Source organism: Muntiacus reevesi, chromosome 2 (genome assembly GCF_963930625.1).
Source record: "Muntiacus reevesi chromosome 2, mMunRee1.1, whole genome shotgun sequence".
Taxonomy (NCBI): Eukaryota; Metazoa; Chordata; class Mammalia; order Artiodactyla; family Cervidae; genus Muntiacus; species Muntiacus reevesi.
Window position 1 is genome coordinate 129,463,809 of NC_089250.1, and position 21,426 is coordinate 129,485,234.

The 21,426-nt window shown below is 39.7% G+C and overlaps 1 protein-coding gene across 1 annotated transcript; it reads left to right on the forward strand.

Moving 5' to 3' along the window:
* The first annotated feature begins 1,956 nt into the window (after positions 1-1,956).
* MBL2 (mannose binding lectin 2) lies at positions 1,957-5,533 on the forward strand. Its single transcript, XM_065919989.1, has 4 exons — positions 1,957-2,146; positions 2,544-2,660; positions 3,880-3,948; positions 5,160-5,533. Exons 1-4 carry the CDS (start codon positions 1,957-1,959, stop codon positions 5,531-5,533), a joined length of 750 nt encoding a protein of 249 aa, XP_065776061.1.
* The last annotated feature ends 15,893 nt before the right edge of the window (positions 5,534-21,426 follow it).

Genomic DNA, 21,426 nt, shown 5'->3' on the forward strand with positions numbered 1-21,426 from the left:
GGTTGGAAATAGGGAATTACTGTTTAATAGGTACAGAGCTTCAGTTTGGGATAATGAAGAAGTTCTGGAGATGGGTAGTGGTGAAGGTTGCACAACAATGTGAATGTACTTAACGCTGCCAAATTGTACACCTAGTAGTGGTCAAATGGTAAAATTTTATGTTGTTTATACTTACCAAATAAAAGCTAGAGAAGTAAAGTAAGTGGATAGAACATAACATCATGGAATATAAGAAATATTAAAGAAAATAAAGTTAAGAGTATAGAGAGTGGGACCACTTAAAGTAGTCAACACAGGTTTCTCTGAGGCAGGAACATTTCAATAGAAGAGAAAGAGCCAGCCAGTGACACGACAGAGAGGACATTCAGGCTGGATGAAGACCAAGTCCAGAGCCTGAGACAGGAGTGGTCTTAGTGTGTCAAAGGCAGCAGGGTGTTTGCTGCGCCTTCATGGATGAGTGTCTGTGCACATCTGCATGTGTGTGTGTATGGTTAGTATGCACAAGCATGAGTGCATTCATAGGTATCTTTATGTTTCTCTGTTGGAGACATGAATCTTGACACAATTAACCATGTGAACCAACTCATGTTGGCCCAGAAATGAGAACTGTCAAAATGCTGACAATTTGAAGTGGGAATTGTGCAATATCAAAAACTGCCACCCAGCACTGTACCAGAAGCCCCTGGGAAATCCTCCTAAGAAGAATTATTTATTAATCTGGGGTTAAAGGCCAGGCAGGCCCGTGTTGTCCCTGTCCACCAGGCCAACTGGACCTTATATCACCAAGCCCAGCCTCCTCCCTAACCCTAAGGCATCTGCCAGCACCCTGCCGGAGGGCCAGTTTCCTTGTGACCATATCCCTGATCTGCAGAGGCACTGGTGAGTACTTTGGTAAATGGATCTGGGGTCCTGGGTCATATAGTTAGGGCGTTGACTTGATCTTGGAGGCCTAGAAGAGACTTTCTGGAGTGCGGGGACGTGGGGGGAGGGCAAGTAGAAGCCATGCTGGAATGTCTCTTTCTCTGCTTATGCTGGGGCATCTGGGACTTTCCTGGATTCACCTGAACATTTGCAAATGAGATTGTACCTTTGTTTTCAAAGAGAACAAAGAGGAACTAGACCCCCTGAATCCTGGGCTGCTGAGGTTTCCTGGGGGAGGGACATCTAGAAAAGAACTTTGAAGATCAGATGAAATGTTAGAATTGAAAAATGAGAAGGGTAATCAAGGAATATTGCCAGTGATCTTGACATATAGGACACACAGAATACCTGTCAGGAAATAGAGAGGGATCTAGCATCCTGCCTGGGCTAAGAAAATGAGAAATTTCCAGAGAAAATTCTCCCCCTGGCAAGTCTTCCTTGCAGTGAGAAATAAACATCAAGAGAAAGGAAACTCAAGTGAATTGCGGCTGGGTTAGTAACTAGTAGTGACTCTTCCTCTCTGGATCATTAGCTCACAGCTCAGTGCCTGCCACTGAGTAGATGTTGGTTATCTGGCACTGAGGGCAAAGGACTGTCCAGATATAAGGATGGGATGCAGGTGGCAGTGGGGCCCAAGTGGGAGAAGTGCAAGAGCAAGCTAGGTCTCCATTCATGATTACTCCCTAAGCCAGCAGGCATGAGTCTCTGGCCATGAGTATGCCCATTTGCTCCTGTAAAGGACACAGAGAGCATAATCAGAGATTTCTGCAGTAACACCAGAGGACAGGCACTGATGACTCCTTTCTCTCAACAATGCAATTATTTATGTCTACCTTTGTTGAAGTGTTAATTAACCAGTGTCACTGAAGGATTTATTAATACATTTCCAAATTCCCAGTTTGGAGGCCAGGAATGGATTATCCATCTCTACATCACATCTGCCCAGTATAGGTTATAGGTTCACTATATATGTGTAGATAAACAGAACAATCTGAGATAATCTTCCTTGACTTTTCTTACACCAAGGTGAGGACCATGTCGCTGTTTACATCACTTCCTTTTCTTCTCCTGATTGTGGTGACAGCATCTTGGGCAGACAAAGAAACAGAGAACTGTGAGAATATCCAGAAGACCTGCCCTGTGATTGCCTGTGGTCCTCCAGGCATCAACGGCTTCCCAGGCAAAGATGGGCGTGATGGTGCCAAGGGAGAGAAGGGAGAACCAGGTACAGTTTGGGCTGTTCTTTCTCTGCAACTCTTTATCTCCCAAAGCAAACGGCCTGGATTGGGAGGAGGGTAATGTATCCATGCTGCTTGTATTACTCTCAACTACATATTATCATTTGAAACAGAGATACGGCTCTGACTCTGGCATCCCAGACTCTCACACAGGAACTGCTGACACGTGGTGGTCCTGCCAGCTCAAGGAGTTGACCCTCAAGGCAGACCATCCCATGGGAGAATAGGAGGCTTTTATGCTATGGTCCTTACAAACAGCAGCTCAGAAAAGTTAGCCCTAGCTCATTATCTCCTTTCCCCTGGGAAGGGATTGGGCATCATGTTTTTTGGAGAAATAGAGGAAGAATACAAATATTGAGTCATGTTTCCTTTTTCTTCCAACAGGTCAAGGACTCAGAGGCTTGCAGGGCCCTCCTGGAAAGATGGGGCCTCAAGGAACACCAGGGATCCCTGGGATACCAGGACCAATAGGCCAAAAAGGAGACCCTGGAGAAAATATGGGTAAGGAGTTTATTTTAGCAAGGTCCAGGCTGAAGTCCCCTGGGGTCTGTGGGCTCAAGTATCATGTGGGACATGCCCCTTCTGCTGCTTCCTGGGGAGATGCCCAACTCTGCTTCCTGACTAAGCAGCCTTCAGCTTCTCTAGGTTACTTAGAGCCTCAGGGATTCCTATCAATTCCTGAATACAGAGTCACAAACTATTCAGAGCCAAACCCTTGCCAGATTCCTGCTGGAGGATCTGAGCCCTGGTATCCTTCAGCTGAAACAAGTTGGCCCAAAAGGGAGAATATATGTGTTGGGCTTATTATGCCTATTTTCACAAGAGTGGTAGATACACAGTATGTCAATTATCTCTTACTTCATGAGAAACAAAACACAGCTGGAGTGATGAAGGTGACTGAGCCACGGGTCTCTCATCCTCCAGTTGACTCACCTGGCCTTAATCACATAGAGGTGATTACAGGATTCACAAGAATAGGAAGAGCGGAAGGTTTAAGGCTTCCTTAAGGCTTAGGGTACATACATTATTGCTTCCGTCACATTGTATTGATCAACGCAAGTCACAAGGCCAGCTCAGATTCAAGGAGTGGGGAATAGACTCCATTTCCTAGGAAAAGCTGTATCATATCGAGGTCATTTTTGCCATCTACTACACATAGCTTGTCTCATGCCCTCCCCCATGGATAATGGACAACTCACAGAAATCCTAGTTTACTGATTAATAGGACAAATTCAGGGAAAAACAAACAACAAAATGAACAAAAACAAAACATCCCCAAAGATGAAACTCTGTAGACTTTATAGTCTATATTCACCAGCTCATAATAATTCTTCAATTAGTTTATTCCACAGTTTTGTCCATGATAGAGCTATTTGCTTGGAGAAATAAAACAATTAGTGACTAGCTTGGCATGTGGAGAGCTATAATGCTATTAACAGATCAACAGGGAGTGTATGTATGTGCATGTGTGTGTGGGAATATATGTGTCTATAAAGTGTCTTTACATACATTCAACAGATGAAGAGTCATGTTTTTGGTTAGATGGAAATAAAGACAATTTTCCTTCTTTTTGCTTCTTGATATTTTTCATTTTTTTTAAAGAGCAAATATCAATATAAAATAAACTTTTAATTTTATTTTTTTTTGTTTTAAAACGTACCCTACCCCCTTATAGTTCTAAGATAACTTCTTAACAACACTGTTTCATTTAATTTTCTAGATGACTATATTAGCCTGGCTACTTCAGAAAGAGCAACTCTACGATCTGAATTGAACCAGATAAGAAACTGTAAGCCTTCTCTCTTTTCAGAAGGTTTGAAGTTTGGTAAAGTGAAAGACAACATTTATTGAATATATTTAATTTTCTAGTACCTGGATAGGTGTCTATTCATATTCTGATTTCATTAAACCCTCACAACTTTTCGTAGAAATGAAGGCAAAGAAAAAGTACATAATTTGTTCAAAAGCACAGAACTAATGAGAAGCAGAGCAACTTATAAACTGAAGTCAGTGTGATACCAGAGAGGGCTACCCTGGTGGCTCAGTAGTAAACATTCCACCTGCCAATGCAGGAGATGTAGGAGACACAGGTTTGATCCCTGGGTTGAGAAGATCCCCTGGAGTAGGAAATGGCAACCCACTTGGGTATTCTTGCCTGGAAAATTCCATGGACAGAGGAGCCCGTCAGGTTGCAGTCCATGGGGCCTCAGAGTCAGACATGACTGACCAAATGGGCATCATGCATGCTAATACCAGAGACCCTGATTCTGCTTCTTTATATTACAGTGTACGGTGTGCATACAGGTCACTGAAAATGGGACCTACACCTCTCCTGTTATGCTGGTGCTGAGGACTGGCAATGGGGCTTGAGCTGTTACTTGCCCTGAGACAAATACTCTAAGAAATTTACATTTATTTATGTTAAGATTGGGGTAAAACTTAGAATTCCGAATTATGTGTATTCTAGAATATGGTCCAAAGAGACAAAGGCCTTTGTTCCAGTCTGTCTGTTCAGATTAGGGCTGCTAGATTTAACCAAAAAATAATGGTTACTGAGTTAAATCTGAATTTCAGGTAAACAGCAGCATTTTTTTTTTTTTTTTTTGGTATATGTATGTCCTAAAAACTGCATATGAGATCTTTATACTAAAATTTTATTATTTTTTTCATTTATTTTTATTAGTTGGAGGCTAATTACTTTACAATATTGTAGTGGTTTTTGTCATACGTTGACATGAATCAGCCATGGATTTACACGTATTCCCCATCCCGATCCCCCCTCCCACCTCCCTCTCCACCCGACTCCTCTGGGTCCTCCCAGTGCACCAGGCCCGAGCACTTGTCTCATGCATCCCACCTGGGCTGGTGATCTGTTTCACCCTAGATAAACTGGACATACCATATTTTATGTGGCATCTGTACTATAGAAACTTTCATCCAGAAAAATATCTTGGGCTGGACTTAGAGACAAACCATGTCACCTATATTTTCCCATTTTAGGGCTAATCTTCTCTCTGGGCAAAAGAGTTGGAAAGAAGGTATTTTTTACCAATGGTAAAAAGATGCCTTTTAATGAAGTGAAGACTCTATGTGCACGGTTCCAGGGCCGTGTGGCCACCCCTATGAATGCTGAAGAAAACAGAGCCGTCAAGAATTTAGTCACTGCAGAGGCCTTCCTGGGCATCACAGATCAGGAGACTGAAGGCCAGTTTGTGGATCTGACAGGAAGGAGGGTGACCTACCAAAACTGGAATGACGGCGAGCCGAACAATGCTTCCCCTGGGGAGCACTGTGTGACGCTTCTGTCGGATGGCACCTGGAATGACATCGCTTGTTCCGCCTCCTTTCTGGCTGTCTGTGAATTCTCTATCTGAGGGAGCGTGAGCCTCAGGTCCCCCCATCCCTTTTCTCATCTCATGGGCCCAAACCTGGTTTGGAAGATAAATCTATGTCAATTTCACACACCCCGTACTGAGGTGCTCTTTTGTGGGGAAACAGAGACAATAAGAAGAATGGATTGAGAATGATGAGATGTGGAAGTGAAAAGCGAGAAGAGACTTACAGTGGTGTAAGAGTTTCTGGTTCAGACCCAATCACTAATAATAATCACTTCAGTAACAACAAAATAATGCTAGTAATAGTAGCAACAGCAGTAATATTGGTAGTACTAATAACATATTTTAAAATGTTTACTATGAATCAGACATTACATGTAAGATTATACATTAAGTACCTAATTTAATTAGGCTGTTCATTTTTGTTTGAGGGTTATCTAAGGTAAAAGAAAATAAAATGGATTTATTTTTATATTTATTCTAAACACCTGTGTTCTGTTGAACCTTTCTTTTTCCTTGGGTTGAGGGCTAACTTTAATGATATCCTTCCAGCCTAATTTCCATAGCTTTTCTGTCCATCTCAAGGTATTATCTATTTTGTTGCTTTCTTTCCAAACTATATTTTATTTTCTTTTTAAGGAACTGCTACACTATATAAATAACATAAATATCAAACGAATGGATTAATGAAATCTCACCTATATGTACACCCATATAACCACCTTCCAAATCAAGAGACAGAACATTTCTAGCATCTTAAAAGCCTCTTCATAGCCCCTTCTAGTTGACATCCCTGAAGGTAAATACTATTCTGAGTTCTATTGTCATACTTTAATTTTGTGTATGATATTTCATATAGGTGGAATGAAGTGTATAAACTTCAGATAGATGGAATCATACTGTACATACAGTTTTATGTCTTGCTGTTTTTCATTCAAAATTAAGTCTGTGAGATTCATTCATGTTGTTAACATGTAGCAGTAGATTTTTCATTTTCACTGTCATGTAGGATTCCATTATATGACTGCATCGCAGTGTATTCATTATATTGCTAATGGACAATTGGACTGCTTCCAGTTTCTCACTGTCAAGAGAAAAACCTGATGGATATTTCTGTACTTGTCTTTTGGTAGATACGCATTAGTTTCTCTTGGCTATCTAATAAGAAGTAGAACTGGTGGATCATGGAGTAAGCGTGTGTGTAAATAACTTCAGTAGATCCTGCCAATTTTCCAAAATGATCATATGAATTTGAACTCCCACCAACAATGTGTGTCAGTTCTGGTTGCCCTGCATATTTATAAAAGAGTTAACATTTTTAGTCCTTTTAACTTTGGCTATTTCTGTGGGTTTTTAATTTCAGATTTTATTTTCTTAAGATTTAGATCTATTTATGATTTCTATGTCTCTTGGGCAGTTTTGACAAATTGTGCTTTTTCAGTGAATTTGTGCATTTCATCTGAATTGTTGACTGTGTAGGCATAACATTGTTCCCCAAATTTCCCTATTTGTTTTAAAAGTAAGTAGGATCTGCAGTGATGTCTCCATTGTATTTTTCATGGTTACTTGTACTTTTTTTTTTTCCAGTATGTCTTGATGGGGGGTAATTTGTTCATTTTATTAATTTTTCAAAAGCTACATTTTTTAGTATTGCTTTTCTCTATTAACCTCTATGACCAATTTCCTTCATATTGGTTCATAGCTTTACATTTCCTGTGATCTCTCCTCATATCAAATGTGTTCTTCTCTTTTCTAAATTCATTTAATTAACATTGACAATTAATTTTCTATATTTCTTCTTTTTTAATATATTCATTTAAAGTTATAAATTTTCATCTAAGGATTGTTTTAGTTGTATTCCATGGGTTTTGATATACAGCTTTTGTCACATCATTCAATTCAATATATTTTATAATTTTCATTGTAATTTCTTCTTTGACTCATGGCTTATTTATAAATTGATTTAAAAGTGTGCTGTTAAAAAAAAAAAAAAGTGTGCTATTTAATTCCAAGATACTTGGTAGTTTTTAAAAGTTACCTTCGTGTGAATGATTTGCCATTTTATTCCACTGTGGCCAGAAACATACTTTGAATTAATTCAGCCCTTTGAAATTTGTTAAGACTTGCTTTTATGGCACAATTTATGGTTAAATATGGTACATATATTATATGCATGTAAAATCATGTGTTTTCTTCAGCTGATAGGTATAACATCAGGCCAGAATGTTAAACTTGATGTTTATAACATCTTACTAAATTTGACCATTTAAAATCAGTTTCTAAAAAATGTACATTAAAATATCCAACTATGATTGTGTATTTATTTCTCATTTATTTCTGCCATTTCTTGTTCTCTCTATATTGAAACCATATTAATAGTCACCTAAAAATTTAGGATTACTACTATGCTTTTACATCTTTATTCCTCTTTTCATTTTGAAATAGCCTCTTTATTCCTAGTAGTTTTATTTCACTAAAGGTTATTTTAATGAAAGCTTTCTTCATTTAGTACTCTCATGATATGCGCCTTCCCATCATTTTACATTTACCTACTCCTGTCCTTTTATTTAGGGCTTTCCAGGCTCAGATGGTTGTTTCTCTCTTATCAGCATATGTTTGGCCCTTTTGAATATCTAATGTGACAATCTACATTGGATTTACAGCTCTATCATGTAACGGCTATATTATCTTGAGTTTGACTTCTGTTGAATAGTTTAGTTCAAATACATTCAATTTAATTATTAGGATAACTGGTTTCAAATATAGCTTTTTAATTTTTTAAATCAGTTCCATTCTTTGTTTACTTATTCCTTCTTTCCTGCCTTATTTTGGATTAATCATATTTATTTCCATCTTATCTATTTGATATTTAGTCAGACTCTTGAACACTATTCTTTTGGTGATTTTCCTGTGGATTATCATACACATCATTATTGCCTTATTATTTTGCACCGTAAACTAATACTTGGCTACTTCCCAAGCAATGCACAAATCTCACTAGAGTTTCACTCCACTTGTTTCCCTCCTGCTTTGTATCTTGCTGTTGTTATATACACAAAAACTCCAGAGTAAGTTACTCTTGTCATTGCTGTATGGACAGTTAATGTTTTAGGTGTACACTTTCCAGAGATTGTTACACCTTCTTGAAGTTTAGTTCTCCCACTCAGGATAATTTTCTTTCAGTGTGAAAAACTTCAATTTTCCATTTGTCACACCTTCCTTAGTGACTCTAAATATTTTTCCAGTTTTTATTTTTGTTTTTTATTTCTCTCCAGTATATTTCCTCTGCTGTACTGAGGTCAGTCTTAGCCCCAGAATTGGCAATGTCCCTCAAAGGAACAAATATTTATCAGTAACTAGATATTGGAAGCATTATTTATAATGTATTAATAGAATTCAGTTTACCTTGTTTTCAGTGCCCTACAATACTCTGATATGATTAAAATATAATATTGATTAATTTTTTCTGGCTTTTTCTAACTATTATAGTGGAAGCCATGGCTTTCTGTAACCTACTATATTTTACCTATAAGCATAAGGTAACCACCTAATTATTAACCACCTTATTAACCACCTAATTCCTGAATAGAGTCCTTGGAAAACTTTTATTGAGAATACATCTGAGAGGACTGCTATAACCATCTACTCTACCCACTGCCTCTTTCTTTACTATGTTTACAGGAAAGATAACATTTGGAAAACATAAAAATAATACTTCAGACTTCCTGTTTTAGCTCCAACACGTGAAGGGTTTGAAAGCCAAACTCCCATTCTCAAAACAAAAGCCAAGAAAGCTACACAAGTGTAAAATAAGTGACTTTTCTTACATCCTTCATAGAACTGAATTCACAAGGCAAATAGTCTAAAGATGAAGTCCCCAACCCTCTGTAGTAATTCAAGACTGCAAATTTTATTTTAACTTTTCCTGATCTCATTTTTCATTTTCTGATTCTGCTCAGACTGAGCCAGAAGGGTGTCGATAACATCTTGTGGAGCCTGAATCCTTCTTCAGCAACCCAGCCTAGAGCACTTTAAGAGGACATGGCTCTTCCACCCCTTGCAAGTCAGGACTTTTGACACTTCAAACTGTGTCTCTACCCCTGCTCCACAATTCCACGCTTTAAGAAATTGAAAAGACATATAAAAAGGTCACACGCCACACCATCACTATGAAAAAACTCCACATGAAAGCAGCAACTAAAGACAGAAACACAAAAACAGAAAAGAGAAACCCTCGCAAGACCATTTTCACCATGGTGACAGTCAGTGACAGTGCTTAGGCCACTCAATTTAAACACATGTGGGGAAATTTTCCCATTTTTGGTGATTTTTATCAGCTCCTGTAATTTCAGGGACAAAGCAACTTCAAATATTGCCTTTTCATTCAGCAAGTGACTTTTGAGATGCTGCAACATTTGAGAAAAGGGAACACATGAGATCATGTGACCTAACCTTTATTTTCTTGTGACCACATCTTTTCTTCCCCATAGAACCCTGCACACTTACTTGAAATCTCCTGATCTCAAATTTCTCTTTCCAGTGCAAACTGCGGCAAGGTTTCTTACTATAAGCAGCCTCCACTCCCTTAAGAGAACAGGACATCCTACACACAACACGGGGCAACACTCCCAGTAGAACTCATGGGTTCATCCTTAGATGCAATGACCCATCTTTCTCTCATTTCCCACCACACAGGTCCTCTGGGCCTGGTACCTTGGAGCCACTGCTGCTCCAGCCCCTTCCACTACGCCCTGAGGCCTCTCACCTTCGGTAGGCTCCCTTGAGTCCATATTGGTGTCTACTGGACAATTATTCTCAGAGACCCGAATTGTTACAGCTGCTGGGGAGGCTTCTGCAGCTTATGCTTCTGGAGCCCTTGGGAAAGACCTGCAAGCTTTTGGCTCTAGGATCTCCCCAAATCTGCTTTCTTACAGCTTCAAGTTATCAAAGCCTGAGATAATTTGCATTCTCTGACATCAGAAATGTTCTTTTCCATCATACTGTGTTCTGCTTGCATTTTTTCTATATCTCTTTCCCTTTCTTTCTCTTTCCTATATCTCCCTCTCTCTTTTTAAAATCTTATTGCATAATATATGAAAAGAATCCTGATTTATACTGAACAGGGCAGAGAAACTTATGTGGAGAATGGTTATGGAAGGACATAAACTGTGTGTGGTCCCATCTCACAGTCTTTGAGTTGCAAATGCATCAAAAGGGTCAAGATAGTTAATGTTTGTTTTAAGCGTGGACTTTCTCAGGCCAGCCCTCAGGACACCTATGTCTGAATGGGAAATTTCAGTTTGGGTCCCTCAGTGTGGGCAATCTGATGTGATAAGTACTGCAGTGGACTGAGTTATGGCCCTCAAAGATATATCCTTGTCCTAATCCCTGGAACCTGAGGATGTTACCTTTCATGGCAAAAGAGTGACTAGTACCTCCTATGCGAGGTGATTAAGAGAAAGTTCTTGAGGAGGCAATCACCCTGTGCTTTCGGGTAGGCCCTATGTATAATCACATTTATCCTTGTAAGAGAGAAGCCGGGGGAGTTGGTAGGTAGACACACAGGGAAGACACACAGAAGAGGATAAAGCAATGCGTCCACAGAGACAGAGATTAAAGTCTGTAGTCACAAACCAATGAATGCCTGAAGCCAACAGAAGCTAGAAGATTCATGGAACACATTCTTCACTAGATCCTCTGAAGTGACTGTAGCCCTGTAGACACCTTGATTTCAGCCTTCTGGACTAAAGAAATTTGAGTAAATAAATTTCTTTTCAGTGATCTGGCTTGTGTTATAGTATCTATATGCACGGGAGGTTTTCCTCAGGCAGGACTGAGTGAAAAAACCACAGGATTGTGAAGAACACATGATGCTTGTCCTTGTGTTGTTTCCACACAGCAGCCACCAGCAGCATTGATCCCCTTTGAAGGTTGCCTGTGAGCTCAAGGCACCCTCCAATTCCTCTTCTCTCAGGAGCCAGGAGGTCTCCTTGTCATAGAGAGATGAGGGGAGGAGGCCTTGAGCTTGTGAGCACTGGAATTCTCTCATTCCTGGAGGCCTTCAGCCAGCTGATTTTTCTGTGTCCTCAACAATTTTTCTTTTCTGTATCCTCTACAATTTTGGTTCACTCATATCTGCCCTAAAATGTGGCCTTCTTGATAGTAGTACCGTAACCTCTGTACCTGCTTATGCATATGCTAAGTTCTAGGTCTTCAAAAACAGCATCTTCATCCCCTGTATTAGCATGGACAGTTTGTTTTCCTCTTATGTTGGCAAGATTTTGATTTTGATCCTCCTTCCCTGCCAAGAGTGGTTTCTTTCTGCACTTTTGTCAACCCAGCGGCTTAGCCAGCCTCTGCATCCCTGTCTCAATTCCTGCCATGGTCTTCATCAGAGTTCTCAGCTATGGAATGTCCACGGGAAGAATAAAAGAATGAACACATCATACTCTTTAATGAAGAGGTAACTTGTATGGTAGATGCTGAAAATGGATACAAATGTGTGTCTACACATACATGTGAAGTGAAGCCGCTCAGTCGTGTCCGACTTTGAAACCCCATGGACTGCAGCCCACCAGGCTTCTCAGTCCATGGGATTTTCCAGGCAAGAGTACTGGAGTGGGGTGCCATTGCCTTCTCCAGGGGCTCTTCCCGACCCAGGGATCAAACCTGGGTGTCCCGCACTGTAGGCAGATGCTTTACCCTCCACACATATACATACACAGACAGACACACATCTCTTGCTACATTTGGCAGAAAAATATTCCAGTTGAAACTTCTTCCATAACATTGAGCTTCCCTTTCTGTTTCTGAACCAACAAGACTAGAAGAGATACTTTAGAGTGAAATCACCAAGATATTCCAGCAGGAGCAGGGCCTGGCCACACTGTTCAGTAAAAGCCAGAGCTTGTGCCGAGGTGCTGACAGTGTGGACATTAAGGTACCCTGCCTTCCGGGTGATGGGCATGCTGGCATTGTCAGTATGCAGGCAGGGCCTGGAGCATCTTATATATGACTGAAATAGAGCATTAGATCTTTGAACTATTAAAAGTAAACTGAAACAAATTGAATTTTATAAGAGCAAACACTGATTTGAATAGGGTGGCACCATTCTGAAAGTAGTTAGGAATGCTCAGTTGCCAGAAGATAAGGGAAAGCTGTTTTTTATTTTTTATTTATTTACTTATTTATTTTTGTAGAGAACATGTAGAAACAAAGCAAACAAATTATTTGATTGGCTATCGCCTGAGAAGTTGCCTTATTTGGGAAAGCCGAGTTTGCTATTTGTTACTGGTTGTTTTTAAGCTTTGTTTACTCAGGTTCAAGTGCAGTGACCCTGTCTTAGGTTTCAGTTTGCTTACACAGGCTGCCAGAGCCAGCCCAGTCTGATACCCTCCTTGTTTAATTACTTTAACACTTATCAAAACTAAAATGATTTTGTTTCAATACAAATCCTACATCCAAAACAAATACATACAAGAGTTTGAAGGAGTAATTTCATCAGAAATAATGTTCGTTTGTTTGTTTTTTGACTCAACTTTAATGGCAGTCTGTATCAGACGGATTCATGGTTTTTTCTACCAGGATTCATTACTGGGAATGAAAGGAGTATGACTATATAATGATTTCTAACTAACTCTGACATATCGATAATTCCAGTGGATCAACTGGTGGTACCTGCTTCCATAGCAATAACAACTTGAGATCAAGAGTAATAAATGCTGGAGAGGATGTGCAGAAAAGAGAATGCTCTTGCCCTGTTGGTAAGAATGTACACTGATACAGCCTCTATGGAGAACAGTACAGAGATTCCTTTAAAAACTAGGAATAAAACTACAGTATGATCCAACAATCCCACTACTGAGCATATAGCATGAGAAAACCATAATTAAAAGAGACATATGGACCCCAATGTTCATTGCAGCACTTTTTACAATAGCTAGGACATAGAAGCAGCTTAGATGTCCACCGACAGATGAATGGATACAGAAATTGTGGTACATATATACAATGGAATATTACTCAGCTATAAAAAGAATGCATTTGAGTCCATCCTAATGAGGTGGGTGAAAGTGAAGGTTGCTCAATCATGCCCGACTCTTTGTGACCCCATGGACTATGCACTCATGGAATTTCCAGGCTAGAATACTGGAGTCGGTGACCTTTCCTTTCTCCAGGGGATCTTCCCCCAAGGTGGGTAAACCTAGACCCTACTATACAGAGTGAAATAATAAAGAGAAAGAAAACTACTGTATTCCAAATATTGGAATCTAGAAAGATGATACTGATGAACCTATTTCCAGGGTAGCAACAAAGACGCAAACATGGAGAACAGACTTGTGGATGTAATGGGGGAAAGAGAGAGTGGGACAAATTAAGAGAACAGCATAGAAGCATACACACTACCAGTGTGAAATAGATAGCAGGTGGAAATTTGCCATGTGACACAGGGAACTCAACCCAGAGCTCTGTGACAACCTAGAATGGGGAGACAGATGGGAGGGGGTTGAGGAGAGAGGGGACATATGAACACCTGTGGCTGATTCATGTAGATATATAACAGAAACCTACACAGTGTTGTAAAGCAATTATTTTCCAATTTAAAAAAAGAGTAAACCTTAAAAAAAATTTTTTTTTGTATTTGGAAAGTTAACATGCATAGCATGAGGCAGAGTACTCTAATAAACTTAAAATTTTGAAATCCAAAGTTATTAATGATGATTATAGTCTTATGTAATTGGGAAAGGAGTACATCTAGGCTGTATATTGTCACCCTGCTTATTTAACCTATATGCAGAGTACACTATGCAAAATGTCAGGCTGGATGAATCACAAGCTAGACCCAAGATTCCTGGGAGAAATATCAACAACCTCAGATATGCAGATGACACCACCCTAATGGCAGAAAGCTAAGAGAAACTAAAGAGACTTTAGAGAAACTAAAGAAATTAAAGAGAAGGTAAAAGAAGAGATGTTGGCTTAAAACTCAGCATTCAAAAAACTAAGATCATGGCATCTGGTCCCATCACTTCATGGCAAACAGATGGGAAAACAATGAAAACAGTGACAGACTTTATTTTCTTGGGCTCCAACATTACTGTGCATGGTGACTGCAGCCATGAAATTAAAAGAGACTTTCTCCTTGGGAGAAAAGTTGTGACAAACCTAGAGAGCATATTAAAAAGCAGAGACATTATTGACAGGGTAGCAATGAAGAAACAGACATAGAGAATAGACTTATGGACATGGGGAGAGGGGAGGAGAGGGTGAGATGTATGGGAAGAGTAACATGGAAACTTACATTACCATATGTAAAATAGATAGCCAAGGAGAATTTGTCATATGGCTCATGAAACTCAAACAGGGTCTCTATATCAACCTAGAGGGACGGAATGGGGAGGAAGATGGGAGGGAGGTTCAAAAGGGAGGGCATATGTGCATACCTATGGCTGATTCATGTTGAGGTTTGACAGAAAACAATAAAATTCTGTAAAGCAACTATCCTTCAGTTAAAAATAAATAAGTTAAAAAAAAAAGCAGAGACATTACTTGCCGACAAAGTTCCCTATAGTTAAAGCTATGGTTTTTCCAGTGGTCATAAAAAGATGTGAGAGTTGGACCATAAAGAAGGTTGAGTCTTGAAGAATTGATGCTTTCAAACTGTCATACTAAAGAAGACCCTTGAGAGATCCTTGAACTGCAAGGAGATAAAGCAAGTCAACCCTAAAGGAAACCAATCCTGAATATTCATTGAATGGACTGATGCTGAAACTCCAATACTTTGGCCACGTAATGTGAAGAGCTGATTCATTGGAAAAGACCCTGATGCTGGAAAAAATTGAGGGTATGAGAAGGGGGTAACAGAGGATGGGATGGTTGGATGGCATCATCGATTCAATGGACATGAGTTTGAGCAAACTCTGGGAGATACTGAAGGACAGAGAAGCCTGGCATGCTGCAGTCCATGGGTGGCAAAGAGTTGGACGTGAATGAGTGACTGAACAACAGCAAATATTCTTATGTCAGTTTCAAACATTCGATTTACTTTTTAAGAAATGTCTTATCTTAGTTGCACCGAATGCTGGTGACATGGATAAATATTTATAAAAGATAGATGGGTACAAGGTGCACTCTGGGGATCTTAGTTCAACTATACTTCAACTTAGAGTACTTCCACACTTGGCCCTGACTTTATTTTGAGTAACAGAGGAAATGAAACCCAGTCTGCCATCTGGATAGCAACAAGCATTTTTTTCTGCAGTGGAAGACCCAACAGCTGCCCACACAGAAGTCCAGGAGCTATTCCCTGCTCCCAAGTGATAGTTAAGGGGTGACAGAGCTAGATCTATACAAGTAGGTGAGGAAGTGACTTAGAAGGAAAACCTTCAGAAGCCCCCATCCCTAACAGGAGCATGTGTATAGGTGTCACTATGATTTGCTTTTTATGTTTTGAGATTTATTTTCTTGATAGTAGTCTCTCTCTCTTTTTTTTTAAATCTTATGTAGTTTAAAAAATTATAATAAAATACACATAGCATAAAATTGGCTATCCTAACCATTTTTAAGTGTGTAATTCAGTGGTATGAAAAGATGCAAAGATGCTCAACATCTCCTATCATCAAAAAAATGCAAATCAATGAGATCACTCCACACCTGTTAGAATGACTATTATCAAAAAGTTAAAAGATAGCAAGCTTGGTGAAGATGTGGAAAAAGGGAACCCTGGCACATTATTAGTGAGAATGTAAATTTGTACAAATATTTCTATTTTTTGCCACTGTAGAAAACAGTATGGAGTTTCCTCAAAAAAATTAAAAATAGAGCTACCATATGATCCAACAATTCCGCTTCTGAGTATTTATCCAAAGAAAATCAAAACATTAACTTGAAAAAATTCTGCACCTCAATGTACATTGCAGCATCATTCACAGTAGCCAAAATACAGAAACAACCTAAGTATCTGCTTATTGATAAATGGATAAAGAAAATGTAATACACAGAGAGAGAGAGACTGGAATATTATTCCATCTTTTTTTTTAAAAAAGGACCTATTGCCATTTAGGAACCAGTATATTAAAAAAAAAAAAAAAAGAAAAGAAAAAGACATATTGCCATTTAGGAACTAGTATATCTTATGACAACAGCTCCACAGCAAAGCTTCGAGGCCTCCATAGAGGACACGTGAGTTGCAGGAATCATCACACTTCAGGAAGTCTGAAGCTATGCCTCCCAACCTGGCATTTTTTGTTCATTCTACCCTCTTGTTCTGCTCACTGCTTAGCAGACTTTGTTCCTAGGAGGAAATCTTTGTCAGTTCCACCTGATTCTCCAAGGAAGTCCTTTGGGACCTGGAGAAATTTGTTAGCCCTTTACTCAATACTGAATCATTTCAAACACTTGTGTATTCTTAGACTGTTTCACAAGAAAGAGCAAATCAAAGTTAAAATAAATGGCATGATATACACATGTCTCTTATGCTTAGTCATTTGTTGTGTCCCACTCTGTGACCCCATAGACTGTAGCCCACTAGTCTCCTCTGCCCATGGAGATTCTCCAGGCAAGGATACTGGAGTGGGTTGCTATGTCCTCTTTCAGGGGATCTTCCCAACCCAGGGATCAAACCCAGGTTTTCTGCATTGCAGGCATATTTTTTACTGTCTGAATCACCAGGGAAGCCTGAAACATGTCTCTAGATGTTACGGTTTCAGCTGATTACTAGGATGATGAAAAGGACAGGCCCAGGTGAGCACTGAGCAGACGTGACAGCCCCGCTGAGTGTTCAAATGCGCTCAGCAGAAGGACTTCACTGCACTCAACTGACCTGAGCAGCAGACTGGAAATGGAACCCACTAGGGTGAATCTCTAAAGTAACTAGTATGACAATGGACTTTCCAGAAATTGGTACATTTCTGAGAAGTTCAAATGCATAGGGAAACCTGTGGGGTAATTTTGTTCCCAGTCCCACACAAAGACATATTCACCAGGCAACCCGAGCAATTGTGTTGATAGTCTTCAAATGGATAAAACATCATTCTTAACACGTGTGTATCAAGGCTATTTTTACTTAGTTTTATAGCCTCAAATATATTTTTTGAAAATAAATTCTATTCCCACCTTTGCAGAAGGCCGGTAGTGCTTTTCTGCATCCCCCACATAGCCATGAGACAACATGAATACCACTGCAACATAGAGGAGCAGAGTACAGACAAGGGCTGCTGGCAGTTCTTTGAGCCTGGGGTTTGATGGGCAGACATTTGTCCTGCTCACTGCCTTAGCAGGCTTCATCCCTTGGAGGAAATCTCTGTTAGTCCCACCTGATCCTCTTCAGAAGTCCTTTGGGACCTTACATCTCAGGGAAAGAAGTCTGGTAAGTGGGAGGCTAGGAGACCATGCTTTAGCTGGCATTCCTGTGTTTTCCTGCCAATGGTAAGCTTTTATGGCCAGAAGGCATCCTTGAAGGTTTTATACTTCATTAAAACATCTCTTGTAATTTGGTTATTTCAATATCCATATAGACAGTTCTCTCAAGAACATGATTCTTAATTCCTTGACACTTCACATTGCCAAAATTTTGTTCTCCTTCTAACTAGCACACATGACCCCAGGTAATTTCCAGAATTGTTAATACCATTCATGCCCTTCTCAACTGGTGGAGTTTTGATCATTCCACTTTCTGAAACTTTTCAGCTCACTGCATCCTGGAACCAGGTCCAGTGATTTTAGACTTCCTGAGATTATGCAATCCTTGATCCTACCATCTTTCACAGACCCCCCAGTGCCCTCATAGCCACATCTCCTTCCTATGCAGCTTAGATAGTAAAGTTAATCATTTTAATCACTCTTTTGCAATTTCTAATTCCTTTTATTGATTCCTCACCACCTACCTCTTCTAAATGTCCTAGAAAAAAAAACTCAATCATGTTTAACTTCTGCTTTCCATCTTCCTCTTACTGCACATGGAGAGCTGACTGTGGCTACAGAAATAAAACCATGATGACCTTCTCACTGTAAATTCATGATTTCAGACATCAAGTAAGCCCAAAGTATCGCCCAGTAACCTTGCGGTATTTATTTCCACTTACTCTCTCATATTCCCAAATAAGACCTTTATGCCATATTCTCTTTTCTTAGGGCTCCCTCTCTTTCTTTCCTAGCTTTGGTCTTATCTAAGGATCTTGCTTATTTCAACACAAAATTGAAAACAATTTTAAAAAATATATTTCCCACAATCAAATCTCCCAGGCAATTTTCAATGATGACTATAAATCCTGGCCGCCTTCCATTACTATTGATGAACTGTCTGTGCCTCTAAGACCAAATCGTTACTTATGGGCTGGATCTCACCTCCTCTCAGGAATATCTCTCTTTGACTAAATTTGCTTTATCAGTTTTCTTCCTTTTTTTTTTTTTTTTTTTTTTTTTTTGCTTATTGTTCTCAGCAGGATGTAAATATGATATAAAATATCTCATCTGAAAAAATACTTGCCCTCAACCCAGCACCCATCTAGATATTCTTCATTTCTCCAATCACTGCCCTTCAAACAAAATTCTCTTCATGATATTTTTACATGCACAATGGCAGAAGTGGTACTTTTATTCAGCATCAATTCCCCTTCTTGAAATCACAAGAATAAACAATCCCTTTGCAGATTGGTTGGGAATAAGTGATCTAGTTCCAGAAGTGCAAGTGTCAGCAAAAATGATGCAATTCATCCAATCCATGGCCATGTCCATAATGTCTCATCCACTTCTTTTCAGAAATGAGTGTGTGGACAATTTGTATGTTTGTGGACAATATTTGTAAATTGGAATCAGACAGATTTTCCCTGGAAGAAGAATCAGAAGAGAAGAGGATGTGAATAAAAGCTTTCAGCAGTCATAGACCTGAAGAGTTGCTCTCTAATGGTGAACTGTAAGAGAGAGAGATGCTCTCTGGGGAGTGCTAGGGTGGGATGCAGTTTAACTACAGCCTCTTGACTCCTCCAGATTCTATCCCTATTAATTCTTGTTCCCTTCCCCCTCACTTTTCTAGTTGACTGATTTCACAGGACAAGAATGTCTTATTTCCAATGGTGCTTCTTTTGTACAAGAATGCCTGGCTTCTTGTCTAGCAATCGCTTGTTAATAGAAGCTTGGCTCAAATATTTTAATTTCAAAGACCTCTTATTATAAACCACTGTTCACTCATGAGCATCTGAAGGGTGCCGGCACTATAGAGACACTTCACTCATGTTGGAGCCTTCCAAGGATCACTGGTAGGCAATTCCTACTACTGTACCCACATATAGATCAGGAAATTGAGTCCCTGCTTAAGTGCAATAAATTGAAAGATATTGCACTGCCAATAGTTCCCAGCTCAAGTTCAAGGGTCCTAGCCATAGGCTTTATCACAACACTGACTATTCCTCTGTCTGGAGAATGATTTTTTATTTTTTAAATCTGTTGTGAAAATAATTCTATGATCAAGATGCAAAATGAGAAAATAAAACTCACTTGCTTAAGTGTCTTCTATCAAATCTAAACATGTAGAATAAGTAATATTTTAAGAACAATTAAGAAACCAGAGGACCTGAAGATTTCAGAGTATTTCAGGGTTTTGATTACTAGAGTAATGTGGAAATGAATGAATCTAGGAGATAAATCACTACATATTCTGAAGAGAGATGTCCAGTGAAAATAAGGATGATAACCTCAGTTTCATGGGAAATCAGCTTAAAGAGTGCACCCAGGCTTCCTTCTGGCCAGTAACTCTTTAGTTTTGACCCAAGGAAGCATCAGATTGAGGTAAAGATGAGGAGGAGTAGGAGAAATAGGGGGAGAGGTGAAGTCAAGAGATGGTTTAAGAGGGCCAGAGACCCTCCCATCAAAGAGCATGCAACCTCAAGTGCAGAGATCAAGGCTGAAACTCTTCCTGCCAGACGCCCCACTGGTATCTCAGATTCATGGAGTTAAAGTGCTGTTTCTGTTAGCTTTTGTCTCAGTTCAATGACCTTCTGTCCGCAGTTGCGCTGTGCTGTGCTCAGTCACTCAGTCACGCCTGACTCTTCGGGAACCCATGGATTAACGAGATTCAATTCAGCCTTTCGAACTCTCAATCAATTACCACAATTACCACCATCTTTAGTTCTAGATACAGGAACTGTCCCTAAGAGTTCCTTCCATTTTTCACTTGTGGTTTTGAAGTCACTTTCTGCAGATGCCCAGCTTTTCTTTTTATGGCTCATCAGGTCATTTGTTCCACAGTTTTTCATCTCTTATAATAAATCAAGGCCTGTGTTGATAGTTAAATACCCCCAAGAGCTCTCTTTCTTTCTCTAGATAAGCTTTAGTAACTTCATTTCCTTTTTCCACAAGATGCTTACCAGCCCTTTTGACTGAGGCTTCCTTAGACTGGATACCTTCATAATAACTGGTCTGGTGGGCTCTTTCCTTGAGCAATGTTGGTTTAGAATTTATTTTTCTCTCAATTATAAGCTTTACATGGTCATTGGACACTGCAACATCTTTCAGTTTCCTCCAGGATCCTTCTGCCTTGTCAGCAATGAGATCTCCAGCCACTGGTTCCACGTTATCGCTTGTGTCCTCTTCTGCCAAAGAATCAGCCAGTTCTTCGGTCTTAAGTCAATGTTCCTGCACAGATACTGCCTGACTCTTCACATAGCCATGGAAATCACTTCACTATGGAGACCTTGAACCTTTTTCAGTTGCCTATCATTGGCTCAGACAGTAAAGAGTTTACCTGCAATGCAGGAGACCAGGGTCTAATCCCTGGGTCAGGAAGATTTCCTGGAGAAGGGAATGGCTATCCACTCCAGTATTCTTGCCTGGAGAATTCCATGGACAGAGAAGCCTGGCAGGCTACAGTCCATGGGGTCACAAAAAGTCAGACATGACTGAGCGACTAAAACTTTTATAGTACTTTTAAGTGTGTT

Coding starts and splice junctions, on each gene's coding strand:
- MBL2 (XM_065919989.1), top strand. CDS start 1,957: ATGTCGCTGTTTACATCACTTCCTTTTCTTCTCCTGATTGTGGTGACA. Junction 2,147..2,543: donor GGGAGAGAAGGGAGAACCAG/GTACAGTTTGGG, acceptor TTCTTCCAACAG/GTCAAGGACTCAGAGGCTTG. Junction 3,949..5,159: donor ATTGAACCAGATAAGAAACT/GTAAGCCTTCTC, acceptor TTCCCATTTTAG/GGCTAATCTTCTCTCTGGGC.